Source organism: Arvicola amphibius, chromosome 17 (genome assembly GCF_903992535.2).
Source record: "Arvicola amphibius chromosome 17, mArvAmp1.2, whole genome shotgun sequence".
NCBI lineage: Eukaryota > Metazoa > Chordata > Mammalia > Rodentia > Cricetidae > Arvicola > Arvicola amphibius.
In genome coordinates, this window is record NC_052063.2 from 34,063,884 (window position 1) to 34,078,264 (window position 14,381).

The window sequence follows — 14,381 nt, forward strand, 5'->3', positions numbered from 1 at the left end:
CATAAATTTAGGCTATAAACGTTGAGGGAGGGATTTATTTACTATTATCATGTTGTGCTGTCTTTTTTTTTTTTTTTTTTTTTTTGGACCACTGAAAGAAAGCCCTGATTTTTACTGTCAATTCACTCTAAATATAAAGTGCCTTATCTCTGCCTTGTGTATTGCTGCAAAGACAGCTTCTGGATGCAACCTATTTGCCGTGACTCTCCTGCTCAAGAATCCACATTGGCCCGTTGCCCTAGACCAATGCACTTGAGCTAAGCACACAGCATACTGCAAACACTGCAGTTGTGGTTGCTGGAGCTCCTCGGGGCCCTCTCAAGTATGGAATGCCATTTGCTCCTCAGCGGGAACTGAGGAGGTAGATGGGCAGGCATATCTGCCCAGTTGTACAGATGTTGTAAAGAAGGCCGCTTGGTTGTTTCAAGTGCTCAGCAGCTCAGGCCCGAAAGAATCACACTGATACTGTACTAATTAAATCACTGCTTGGCCTGTGAGCTCTAGCTTCTTATTGGGTAGCTCTTACATATTAAATTAACTTATCTCTATTAATCTGTGTATCACCATTTGGCTGTGACTTACCGGGTAAAGTTCCATCCAGCATCTGTCTCCAGCAGGGCTTCATGGCTTCTCTCTGACTCCACCCTCTTTCTCCCAGCATTCAGCCTAGCTTTCCCTGCCTAGCTAAGTTCTACCTTGCTATAGACCAAGCCAGTTTCCTTATTCATTAACCAATAAAAGCAACACATAGACAGAAGGACCTCCCACACCATATAGACAAACAAAGAAGGATTAATTAAGTCTGCCTAAGGTCAGACAGGCCATTTCCTGTGAGCTGGACACAAACCAGTGCCCCCAACTCCAGCCTTGGTCTCCCCTACTCCAGAGGGTTCTATGTGCATCCCATCCACTCAGCTTCTTCATGAATGCCTTCTACACGAATGAAACTCCCGGGGCTGCTGTGTGGACGGAGAGCACAGGAAGACATGAGTCCTACATTAGGTATGAGATGGGACAAATGGCCCCCCACACCCTACACCTGTGAAAGTTTCAAAACGGAAACAAAAGGAAAATCTCTGCGCTGAATGGCTAACTGCATTAGTCATCTTGGCTGGGCTGAGGAGTAGCTGGGGGGTTAACGAGGAGCACTCTGGCTGCGCCTGAGAGGACATTGCAGACAGGGTTAACTTCGGAGGAAAACCTGGGCACAAACGAAGGCAGTGCCATCCCACAGGCTGGGGCCCACATGGGACAGAATGGAAACAGAGAAAGTCCTCTAGGGCAGAGGCCTTGATTCTCTGCTTCCTGGCCACCAAAATATCCCTGCTCTGCTCTACTAAGCCCTTTCTCACATGATGGACTCAAACCTCAAAATCTGAGTTAAAGGTGACCCTTCTTTCCTTGTCTTCCCAGGCATCCTGTTACAGTGGCAAGAAAGAATTACCATCCTTCTACAGATTCTACAGAACCGGAAGTCCCTGCTTCCCTCCCCCCCCCCCCACACACATCAAGGGCCAATACTCCCTGCCACACAGTGCTATTTTTTTTGTAGTGTCTCAGCAGCTCAAGAACCCACACCAAGGGACAGGTTTGTGTGACTCACACACCTTCCTGTGTCTCCAAAACATCTCAGGTACAAAAGATGGGATGGAACCACATGTTATCCACAGTAGGTTCAGAGGCCAGCAGTGGGGCAGCCACCAGCCACCAGCAGTCCTTAAACACAGCTGAGGACTTTATACAGTCTCCCTCCCTCACCCCAGGAATCCAAGACGGCTAGCTTTCTTCTGAGGGCGGCAGCTCAATCTTGTGGGACGTGTGTGTGTGTGTGTGTGTGTGTGTGTGTGTGTGTGTACACATGTGTCTCTGCCACTGGTTTCCACTCAGAACTCGGGAAAGCAGAGCACGAAGTGCAAAGCAGGATCACCTTGCAAAACCTGGGTGTCTGGACACCAAACTAGGTGACTTACGAAGACAAAAGGAAGGGGGCCATGGCATCTGTGACAGGCTCTCATTGTACAGTCATCTAATGAATCTGGAGCTGCTTAAATTGCTTCTCTCATTCTTTTTAATTTGGCCTTTTTAATTAGTGTTATTGCTGTTGGTGTAATTTAATATTATTACTTTACCAAGTATGCGTAGTTCAACACTGTAAATATTTAGCCACAGGTTTAGACCATGTATATAAAATATCTGTCTGAATTATGCTAAGTACACATGGCTTTCAGACGTTAACTATACACTATATGCCTGCAATAGGACACTGAGCCACTGAAGTCTCCAAGCACAGAGGAAAAGGGTGGGAACAAGGTTATTTGCTAACTGGGTAACAGGAGACATACACGGAAGGCAAGGTAGGCAGGGCAGGGCCAGGCAGGCTTCAAGAGGAGCCCCAGCCTCCAGCAGACGCAGTGAGGCCCTTGCTGAGCTCTCGCCTTCTCGTTTTCTTTCTGCATCCCCTTTCATTTATTTTTACATTTTTATTTATTTATCATGGTGGGGGTACATGAGCCACAGTGGGCTGGTGGAAGTCACAGGACAATTTGTGGGCACTGGTTCTCTCCTTCCAGCACAGGGGTTGTGGGAAATGAACTCGGGTCCTCAGGCTTGGCAACATGGGCCACTGAGCAATCTCCCTGGGTTTCCTTCTATACTGTCCTGTCTTCTTCAGCCATGCCCGTTCCTCAGTCTTTCTTCCCTGCTTTATTTTTCTCTCCAAGATCTACCCTGCTCTGTGGACAACTCTTAATCGGTTTTTATCTCCCTGCTTCCACGAGAGGTGAGACATTCCTGCCGTGATGGCAAGAATTCTTGTCTGTATTGTTCACTGCTGACCTCTGACCTCAGAACGGTAAGCTGACACATAGTAGGGCTCTGCCAATATTGGCCGTTTCTGAGCACATCAAAGGACAGCTGCCAGGGCTTGTTAATCACACCTTTATCAGGAGCCAAAGCCACCTTGCCTTTGAAGCTGGCTTATTGATTGGTCTTCCTCTCCCTTCTTGCTAGAATGAAGCTACCACCATAAGAGGCCGTTTGTGGACTCTGCGCTTGAAGCAGATCCTGGCATAGAACATCGATTCACTGCGTTCTAGGTGGGTGAGTCATCTCCCTCCCCATCCCTCTTCCCTTGTGTGGACCAGATGGCTTTTCCTGCCTTCTCCCCACAAACCCTCAAGATGACTCTGGGAGACAGGTACTGTTCTCTTCATTTTAAAGGAGAGAGAACACACAGAGAGAGGCCTGCTGTGGGTGGGGCCAGTAATGAATCCCAGGCCTCTTGATTTGAGCTTTGTGAGCTCCTCAGTCCACATGCCCATCCTTGAACCTCACTTCTTGTGACCTTTCTCTTAGCGAGACCCCTCCATAGATCAGGGCATTCGCAGGCTGCAGGGGTAGTTCTTGTACACCTCCAAGCTGTTTTCTATACTGCCGCTAAGCTGATGTTTTCAGGTACTACATTTGATCCTCTTACCGTTACAAATCTCTAATGGCTTTTTACTGAAGCCGGTGCTTTGAAGTTAACTGGTACTTAGAAGGACAATGCTGGGGTGGGAAGGGGAGAAGTGGCTCAGGAAGTAAGGTGCTAGACAGGAAGATCCTGAGACCGGCTAAGAGAAATGGTGATGATGGTGGTGGTGGTGGTGATGATGATAAGGGGGCGTTGAGGCAGACATCCAACATGGCCCTCTGGCTTCCACATGGGCACACACACACACACCTGCACACTTGTAAAACGATGGCAATATCATCTTGATTGTGATACTGACCTGACTGACATTTCAGATAAACGTTTACGTCAGAGCTGATCAGAACCTAGGGGGCTGTCCCAACAGATGCTCCTGGCCCTGCCCCCACCCTGCCAATAGGGACTCTCTAGGAATGGGGTCAGAGGATGTTCATTTTAACTCCACAAGCACCGCTGGCAGCCAGTGACTTAACACTTTTGACCTCTAGGGCACTTGGCAAATGTCTACAGGTCTGGCAGTACTGTTTAAGCCATCAGCATCAAGACAAAGACTGGACCAGCCCTGCTTAACCACATGATTCACAAATTAAACCTCCCTAACTCACGTTACAGGTTTCAAAAGTGCATGGAGCCTGGCTAAGTCATGCCACACCACATGAAGTGTGTGGTCAACAGGTTTACTTTGAGATGCACTCATCCCAAGGGTTATTCCATTTCTAAAAGACGAAACAAAAAAAAAACACAAACAAACAAACCCTATCCTGCCACAGCCATGCGATGATTTGAGAGAGGAAAAAAAAATCAATAAATAAAAGACACAGACAAAGACACAGCCCGTTCCTTGCCCCCGCACAGTGAGCTTTGAGCCTTCTGGTCAGGTCTTCTGCATTGTAAAAGATCTGTCATCAGAGACAAGCTTTGCCAGAGGACACTCAGAGGCTCTCCAGCCAGCATCCCAAATTGCTCATATTTTACCAGAGTTTGAATCGCTGATCTAAGTTTCTCTTTGGACAAGGGGGTGCCATATGACCCAGCATTAGTTCCCATCTTCCACAATTACAGGCAGAGACAAATATTTTACCAGTTAGTCATCTCTGAAGCCAGTTACTCCAACTGGGAGGGCCCAGTGGCACGGAGAAACAACAGCATGAAGCCGGAGTGCTCAACCTTTATCCTTAGGATGCATCATATACACAGAAAATATATATCACAAATTTGATTTTATATAAAGATTGTGATTATATGTATGTAAAGACTCCAACTAATTTTTCCTTTTTATAACATATAAATAGCCCAGAAAAATATTTTCTTCCAAAAATATATAGAAAAACAAGCAAAAAATAAAAAACCCTGAAAGCAAAGGTCAAATGGTTTTAGAAACTATTTTGAAAAATGTAACTTAAATCTAGTAAGGCAAGTATGGAATCTGAGTCATGTCATGAGGGTTAATACTTTTTTTTTTTTTTTGCAATTTCAGAAACGTCTTTAAAAGTCCTGATATTTAGCTGAGATTACGTCCAAGGGCTTCTCTATGAAGGAAAATAAATATTCCATCTACACAACATGATACAGAGGATATTAATGTTTTAGAAATAGTAACTATATATTGCAATATCCAGAAGAGCAGTCGGGAGAAAACAAAATACTTGTGGTAAGAAACTACCAGAAAAGTAAGGTTTTCAGGTTCTTCCATGGGCATTCCTCATACAAATCACCACCACGGGGGGCTTCCTAAGCTAAGCCATAATTGGGCCTCTCATTATGTGAGGCGAACAAAATAGCGACTGCCCAGAGGTACGATGACCCATGAAAGGGAAAGGAGGGGAGACTGTTGAGGCTAATTTGACGCACAGCCTCACAGGAGCTAACCACATACAGACACAGCGTGTGCAGGGTTCGGAACTTTGCCCGTCCGTCCAGCCTCTGGCTCGCCAGCTAGAAGGGATGGCATCCGAAGGGGTGGTGGTTGCTATTCAGTTCCAAGAGAGATTCATAACTTCCTTGCATGTTCTTAGGCCTTCGATTCTACGACATGCCAACTGCAGGCTATTATGCCACCCACCCGGAGCAAGACACGCTACAGACCCCCAGCCACCAGCGTGCCAGGTTCTTAACCACGTTAACGGAATCTACCGAAGCACAGGGCAACGACAACAGGGTGTGGGGACAATTTAAAAATCCCCCTTGACCAGACAACTCCCGAGGCTGCAAGACACGAAGAGAATGGGTACCGATACTGATATGAAAACTCTGTGTTTAATTCAGTGTTTATTTGACAAATACCAAGTGCCTTTTCTCTCATTCCTCTCTGGTCCTGCTCTCTGGGAAAACCACATCAGTATCAAATGCCACTTAGTTTTTATTCAAACAGGAGACAGCAGACTCGGCGGCTGCACGGTGACTTGGCTGACCTGCGCCTTCAGTAAAAACAAACCACTATAAATCACCAGATGTAAGCAATTGGAGAGTGATCACGTTAATTAATTGACCAGCTCTCCTGAAATTTACTATATAACTTCAACCCTTCCAACACCTTTACCAGAAAAAAACGGAATGATGGTGGCTTTTAATCAAGCTGTTTAGAGGACATGTTTTAACTTTAGACACAAGTAAAATTTTAATTACTTAAGATCAAGACAGGAACTTGCTTAATTTTAGAAATTTACACTCGGAACATACAAGATGCTACTTTTAAATGTTGCAAAGACAAGGTGGTTCCCAAAACTGACCTCAGTAATGAATATAAACATGTTATCTGTGCTAAAAATACAAAAAAATTCAACACAATTTTAGTTGTATGTGAAAACTTGGCAAACATTTTCAGTTGGGGTTTCTAATCTTGATTCCCACATCGGGAGCCATACTTATAAGGTGACGCAAGATGACTCATGGATTAAGAGCAGATTCTGCTCTTGAGAGGACCCTAGTTCAGTTCCCAGCTGCCACATCCAACAGCTGATAACAGGTCCAGGAGATCCAGTGCCCTCTTCTGGACTCCAAGGGTACCTGCACTCACTGCACACAAATCCTCATACACACATAACTCAAAATAAAGACGATCCCTATATGACACACTACCAATTTCCATTATCCTCACAGGAAGTCTGGGCATTATCTACAAACATTATGTAACGCAGCATCCAGTTCCCATGACAACCATTGAGCAACAGCATAATTTAAATTCTAATCTACAAATCGTAACCAAAACTCAACGCAGCTTCTTTTGAATCCTGGAAGTCAGGTTAGTGAAGTGTGTTTTTGTAAAGATGCTTGAGGGTAGTAGTTCAATGGGTTGCCTAGCAACCAAGAAGCTCTGGGTTACACTCACCCCACCTCCCCCCTCCAGCACCAAAACAAACAAACAAACAAACAAACAAATCCTTGCAACTTAGAAGTGGAAACAAGTTAGTCTAAATAGACCTCCCTTATTATGCCCTAGAAAGGGTAATCAGTCTGCTTATAAGAGCTACATGTTAGTCCATAGAAATCAGTGGTTGACCTTCCCTTCCCGATGATGCTACAACATCTTTTAATACAGTTCCTCTTGTCGTGTTAACCCCAACCATGAAATTATTTCATTGCTAATTCACAATTGTAATTTTGCTACTGTTATGAATCATAATGCAAACATCTGATATGCAGGAGATCTGATATGCAACACCCAGAGGGGTTGTGACCGACCGGCTGAGAACCGCTGATACAGGTAGTACCCGCTGCTCTTACAAACATCCACGGGGACGATGCTGATAGTCACTTACAAGGAGAGCTGTCTAATATTTGCTGAGACTGGTCCCAGGCTTGGAATGGTCTCCAATTCATTGTTATTCAGCTTCCTAAGAATGCCAAAAGGACAGAAAAGGCTAATTAGGCCATATGAAATCCAAAGATGGGAAAACATTATGCATTACTTAAAGGCATTGCCCGAGCTAAAAGTTAAAAGTTCGAAGGAAGGTCTTATCATCCAAAGAAAGGTTCATCCCTTGAAATGGTATGGGGTGGGGGGAAGAAGGGGGACATTTTGTGCAGCCCTCTTATAGGAAGTAACAGGGACTCACACTTCTCGGAGGTTTTGGAGGTGGCTCAGGGAATTTGTCTGGATAGAAGATAATCTGTTGTGACTCAGGTCCCTGTAAGAAAACAAAAGTAATATTACAAGCAATTTCTTAAAAAGTTACTAGTATCACTTAACGACCTACTGGCAGAGAGGGGTTTTGAATTCTCTCTCTCTCTCTCTCTCTCTCTCTCTCTCTCTTTCTCCATACCAGTGACAAGAAGAGAAATAATTGGACCACTATGTCCACAAATTAAATGGCAGCCAAATGCCAAGCTCAGAACGGCAAACTCTAAGGACAAATTTTGTTTAAGAGGCTGGCAGATTCAAATACTTGAAGCCCACAAGCATTTTAAGAGCTGTTTCTTGGCACATGGTGAACAGACCTTTCATGAACCTTAGCTTGCTTCACCCTCTCTTCTATCTCCCCACCCTCAACTTGATACAATGACATCATAGACTATGAAAAGTGGTTAATTAGGTAGGTTTACTGAAACAAGGACTCCGAAGAAACATTTTAACTATCAAAATATTAAGTACCATGCTCTTACTGCAGCCAAAGGAACAGAGGTTGACGCCCATGGGGAGTTAGTTATTTTAGTTGTTTCTCTGCGTTAAGGGACTAGATTACTAGTACAGGGTATGTTCGTGTGTGTGCAAGTGCACATGCCCTGAATGTACATGCTCAAAAGGATACATTTAAGAACTCTCTGAATTTCAATATCCGATCCCGTAGTACACAATTTAAACCACAACAGCCATCTAATAATGCAGGGCAAGTGGTACCGCATTTTAGTCGCTGAAAGAAACGTGCTTCTCCTTCAAAGGCCCAGTCAAATTTAGTGACAATTCCCATAGGCATCAAAATACCGAAAGTAACTAACTCCTAACCATACAGTGCTCTGGGTTAGAAAGTTTATCCAGCACCAAGATTCAGGGGGGGCAGAAGTAACAAAATCCAACAAATGTTTCACATCCCATCTACATTCCTCCAAAGCAGTACAATGAAGATGAAATGGGGGGAACAATCACTGGTAATGAGGTTCACGTGCAATGTGGTTGGAAGCTCCCCTCTGGAAGAGGCTGGCTGATCCTAAGTTAATTCCTCAGCGTTTAAAATGAAGGCGTTTAAATAACCAGAGTTTTAGACGACTAAAGTTAGCTGCTGACAAGCATGAACCACGCTACCTACCTCAGAATGTCCTCCCACAGACAACAGAAACACAGAAATCACACACTCAGAGAAAGGGTGTCGCTGCTTGCTTAGGCGACAACTCGAAATTAAGGACCCTGTCATTTTCCACGCTTTCTGTTTTGAGGGTGAGCCCTGATTTTTGTGTTTCACCTTAAACCAAAATAAAAAAAAAAAAAAGGCCCTTGAAATGATTTTATTCAAGCTCTGTTTGCCTAGAGACCTACCAGACAGTAAGAGACATGAGTAGATTTGTTCTGGAGGAGTTATAACATGAAGGGGGGGGGGTGAGGAATCTGGCTCCGTTTTAAACTATAAAAATCCTGCAATTACAGCCACTGCTGTGCATGCTCACCACGCTGGCTGAAGCCAGACACTTTCCCCTCACAACCCAGCCAGCTCAAGTCCATCTGGAGTTCATCAAGCCTTGAGCCCAACAACTCACGTTGGCGGCCAAACAAAACCTGTGTGCCTTTAGCACCCCCAGACAGTCACAGACTGCCCACATGGTTTAAAACATGACCAAGAAAAGAGTCTCCCACCTGGGACGTTAGCCTCGCTCCACAGACAGTCATTTGGACCTACTTAACTCAAGAATGCTGAGCTTGCCCCCACCCCACCATTGTTTCCTGTGTTTGAAGGCATGGGGGGGGGGGGGGCGGCAATCTGGTATTTACATTTCAGTCAGTTGGTTTTCTTTTCAATTAAAAGAAAAGAAAAGCTCATTGTAAGGATTATTTCACAAGGAATCCTGGGAGGAATGAGATTTGAGCGCTGAAGGTTTTCCTCCAGTAATAGGGGTGAGACCCCAGCCCCTAACAAAGGATCTAAACCAGGGAAACAGCCTGCAGCCCAGTGCACTTTCTGGGGACACTGGTTTCATGTCTTCCAGCAGCAGCTGGCGGTCATACACATTTCAGTTATTGCAAATGCTTCCATCCTGAGCTCTGTATACCATTAAAACTACATTAAATGTGGGAGAAGAAAAGAAAAGAAATTCTTAAGTGACTTTTATTACTAAATACTGAAAGCCATGGAACTTTTAATTTACCTAGATTTAGATTTTAAAGTAATATACATTTCAGAAGTAATTGCTTTCTCTTTCCTACATGCCACATTTCCTACATCTTCCCTATATTATTTTTATGGATGGAACACTGAGAGACTCCGGACATAAAATGTCAGTGTTTTCTTGAACCCAGGACAGAACCCATTCAATAGCAGGGCGGATTCATTGTTGTGTGAAGCTCCATGAAAGAACACTGTCCCTGGCGAACTTGACTTTTTACGAGATTTGCTGGGATGAGGCCAATGTATGGGTGGCAAGGCATTAACCCAGAAAGCAACTGGGCAAAGCCTTGGGAAAGTCAAGCCCTGTGTATGGCAGTCGCTCTTCGTTTCAGCAAGTGAGCGAGCGTATGTGAAAATTATTAATTTTACGACATTCGGTTCCAGCTATCATATTGCTTTTGGAAATCTGTCTTCCAACTCAAATTTGAAAATGCAAAGACAGAGGAGCTGGAGCTTCTTAACCCCACAGAGGCCTGCCCAAGCTGCTAACTCAGCAGAAACATGGGTAGCCGAAAAACACAAAGGCAGGCTGTAGCTGTTTTAAAACACTGGTCCAAAGCGACTCATAAATCAGCCTGCAATGCTCGAGGTTTGGTCTGGAAAATATAGAAGAACAGCTGTGGGAACCTTAAGGACTAGGACTCCCTCCCCACCCCCCAGCTGGAGTCAGTTCCAGAAGATTCGAAACAGGCCAACACCAAAGAAGTCACGCCAGCACAAGCTACCTTTCGGACTTTCGCCTCAGCCCTGTTAAGAGCTCAAACATTTCCACGTGATAAGATACATCATCTGAAATTCCAGCTAGAGCCTAACAACACTTGAGGCTCCAGTTGGCAATCGAACAAGTTTCCCTCTTTGGCTAACTAATGCGTTTTAACAAGCCCTCCTCTTTGGGTTCAGAGCCCTGGAAGCACAAAGATTTTTGAGCGAGGCTCCAAGCAGTGACGCTTTTAAGAGCCACTTTCCTGAAAGAACTGCAGGTTTGTTCTAAAAGCCGAAGTGAGTACAGTGTTATTATTGTTTAGCTCCAACTCTTCAGCCTTCCACACACACAAGGCGCTCCTGTGTCAATAAATAACAACTGGATAAAGTGAGAAACACATGCGCACACACACGCACGCACGCACACACACACAGAGCACAGATGTTCATAAGTTGCAAACTCAACAAAAGAAACAAAGAGCAGGCAGCATACTTTCCTGAACTTTCCCATCAACTATTCCAAAGACAAACTTCTGCTCTTTGAATTTCCCGAGAAAAAGGTAAGCTGTGCTAACAATACACATTCTCTCCTCGCGCCTGGTCTTGGAAGCCTTCTCCTTAAGAGCTTTTGTAATTAAGTAAGGTTTAACTAGCAGCAGCTTACACCGCCTATTGCAATACACCAAATAACAGGGGGGGAGAACTCAATTGCATGTTGCTTTTTGAGCTTCTTTGAGGCGAAGAACAGACCTCTAGGGCTGTGAACACAAACAAAAGAAACACTGGCAATAAAGAACTTAAGACCACATGGTTTGGTGACACCTACAAAGATGGTCAGAAGTCACCCAAGTACAAGAATGGGAAGGCTGGTCAATGAGCGATCACAGCAGGGCCCCTGACAAGAAACTAAGTGCTTATTTATACAAGTGGAATGTATTTTCACGTACATTTAAGGAATGTGGACTTGTATTGAGACAATTTACTACTGGCGGAAATGTAATTAAAGACTGTGCTAACCAAATAAACTGTAATTTGTTTTTAGTGTGCCACCAAATTATCTGCAAAACAAAATCCTAATTAGGTCAGCTCCCTTTAAGAACGTTTAAATAGGTATTGAATCCCCCTTTGCGATTCAACTCAACTTCCAATCCAGGTCTGCACGGTTTTCTGAAATGCATCTAAATTTCCAAAACACAATACTGTGTACTGACAGCATTTAATGGGCCACCTGTCATTGAGAAACTACCGGATAAAGTTAGACTTAGTAAGCGTGTCGAAAAGCAGTCCAGGGGAGCCCCGTTTTAGCGTTTTCTCTCATTCCTCTACTATCCATAGGTGTTTACCCCCAGGCACTCACATGTTCAATTCCATATGTCCTCAATGGAGCCATTCTGCTAGCATGAACGCAGCAGCGCGACCTCCCCCCACCCCACCCCCAAGAGGCAATTGAATGGAATTAGCCACAACTAATTGAAAGTCTTCCTGCTTTAGGCTCAAGCCTTTATCTCCCCTTTCACGAGTAATAAAAGCTGCTACATCAGACATTCCATAATCAGCCATTAAATATCAATCCAATTCTCGTTAATTCTATTTCCTTATTAAACTGCTTTTTAAACCAGGCATTTTGTTTGATGGTCAACAGTTTATAACTGATGAAAGGATTTAGGCTGGCACACTGCTTCAAAAACACCATTTCTTAAGCTGCCAGACCAAAGCTGCTGCCACTGTTGTCAAGACCTACTGCGATTGTTAAAGTGCTGAGAATTTCCACCAGGCCTACATTTCACAATCTTAAGTATGAAGTGCAATTTGATTTTTTTAAAAAACCAGGACAACTATTTTAACTATTTTTTAATATAACATACAACTTTTATTTTTTTGCTTATGGCTTAAACAACCCCCTCCAATTTAAGAAAATTAGAGGTTAGGAGAGAAAAAAAGAAGAGCTGACATTTGTAAGAACTCGCATTTTCAAGTAAATAATATTTTCTTCCGTGTTCTTCCAAACAGTTGGCAGTGACCTCTCTCAGCTTAAAATTCGCCAAACAGCACTCGGCGCTGGCCCTCAACCTTCCTAGCGCTGCTATAGAAAGAGGTGTCGGTTCTGAAAACCTACTTCCTCCCTTTGGAGATCAGACTTCGCACCGGAACCAACACACTTTACAAAGTGGCCCGGGAGGAAGGCCGATGGTCCGCTAGTGTGAAATTACGCACGGGAGAGGGGAAGAAAGTGCACCACAAGAGCTTGAGGCACGGGGTTCTACGAGAAAGGCGCATACATATGGAGCAACTGGGGACAGGCAGGGACTCTACACCACTGAAAAGCTAAGATTGGGCCGGTTTCCCACATGTAAAATCCGGGGGTCTCACAGACTGGCTCCTGCGGTCGCGGGCGTTCGGTACACTGGCCCTGGAGTGGCGAGTCAAGCACCCACCTGCGCGGACGCAGAGGGAGACTTAAGTACCCCACTTGCGGCCTGGGCGCACACAGCGCACACTGAACCCTGATTCCAGGCCTTGATAGATTCCACTCGTCCCGCACCCTTCGGCCCGGACCGTCCCCTCCAACCCTCGGGAATGATACTGATACTCACAGGCGGGCGACCCAGGCCGGGAGAGGATCAGGAAGGCGAACCAGCCGCCGGCGGCTGCAGTCTAGCAGGTCCCCTAAGCAGTGGCAGACGGCTGGGCACGGACGCCCAGCAGCATCTTCTGAGGGCTGCCCCGGCTCCCCGTGGCCTCCGCTCTCCGCAGGGCCGGCGCGTCCCAGCCCGGCGCAAAGCAGCAGTCCCAGCGCCGCCGCGGCCGCTCGGAGCCTGGGAGCACCCATCGCCGCGCACCCCGTCGCCTCCGCTCGGCCCGGAGCTTCGTAGCCTCGTGCCAACTCCTCCCCCCACTCCCCCGACGAGCACCGACTCCCTGACCGGGCTGATCACACCGATTGCCGCCTCGTGCTCCTCGCAGCTCAGGGTCGGCGCCCAAGGCCTCGCATGCCCGCGCGCAGCGGGAGAGCCAGGAGAGAAGGAAGGCCAGTCGCGGTGCGAGCAGCCCGAGCGGCGACCGAGAGCTCGAACGTCTGCAGAGAAACTTTTCCGCCTGCGGCGGGCGGCGGGGCGCGAAGTCCCGGCGCGGCGGAGCGGGGAGGCGGGGCGCGGAGGCGGGCGGGCGCTCGCCCATTGGCCCGCCTGGAGCCCGCGGCCACGTGACAATAACAAGGCTCCAACCCCTGGGGCCGGAGTCCAGGAGAAAGTAGAGCTGAGATTGTAGGAAATTCCGAGTTACATTTTCCAGAGTCTGCAGCCAGAAGTCTCCGCTATGTCCTGGGAACCACAGATCAGATGGAATGGAAGGGCAAAAACGAGCCAGCGGAGGACTGAGTCCGCTGCTGCTCAGAGGTGGATTTAACTTGGGGAAACTTTAGGGAGTACAGTCAAAGTAGTTTTGGTGTGAGGGAGCTTTTTAGTTCCAAGCAGATGAAACAGAGGCTTTGATGAACAAACAGTTTTAGTATTGATGTCAGTGGAATCTTTTTATGCCCCCAAATCGGACACACACACACACACACACACACACACACACACACACACACACGGGCAGCCCAGTCCTGGAAGACAGGCAGAAGGATCTGTGCGTTCCAGGCCAGCCAGGGCAACACAGTGAGACCCCATCTCAAATGTATGTATGTATGCATGCATGCATATACAGACAGACAGACAAGACAATATGATTTTGAATCTGGTAGTTTGGTTAACAAGAATGGAACTGGGTGGAAATGACCTTTTAATAAACCCGAGTTGGCAATCAGGTTTCCACCAATAGCTAAGAGCAGTAATATACACTAAGACCTTGAAAGAAAAAAATACACATACCTTGGTCTACCTGGCTTTGGGTGATCT

At 46.0% G+C, this 14,381-nt stretch overlaps 1 protein-coding gene across 1 annotated transcript in view; it reads right to left on the reverse strand.

The window, feature by feature from the left end:
• The window catches only part of Lrig3 (leucine rich repeats and immunoglobulin like domains 3), a 48,427-nt gene extending 34,847 nt beyond the window's left edge, over positions 1-13,580 (reverse strand). The window contains 3 exon segments of the mRNA XM_038314533.1: positions 7,228-7,302; positions 7,525-7,596; positions 13,080-13,580. Coding sequence (XP_038170461.1) covers positions 7,228-7,302; positions 7,525-7,596; positions 13,080-13,315 — 383 coding nt within the window. The 5' untranslated portion in view covers positions 13,316-13,580.
• Positions 13,581-14,381: the final 801 nt, after the last annotated feature.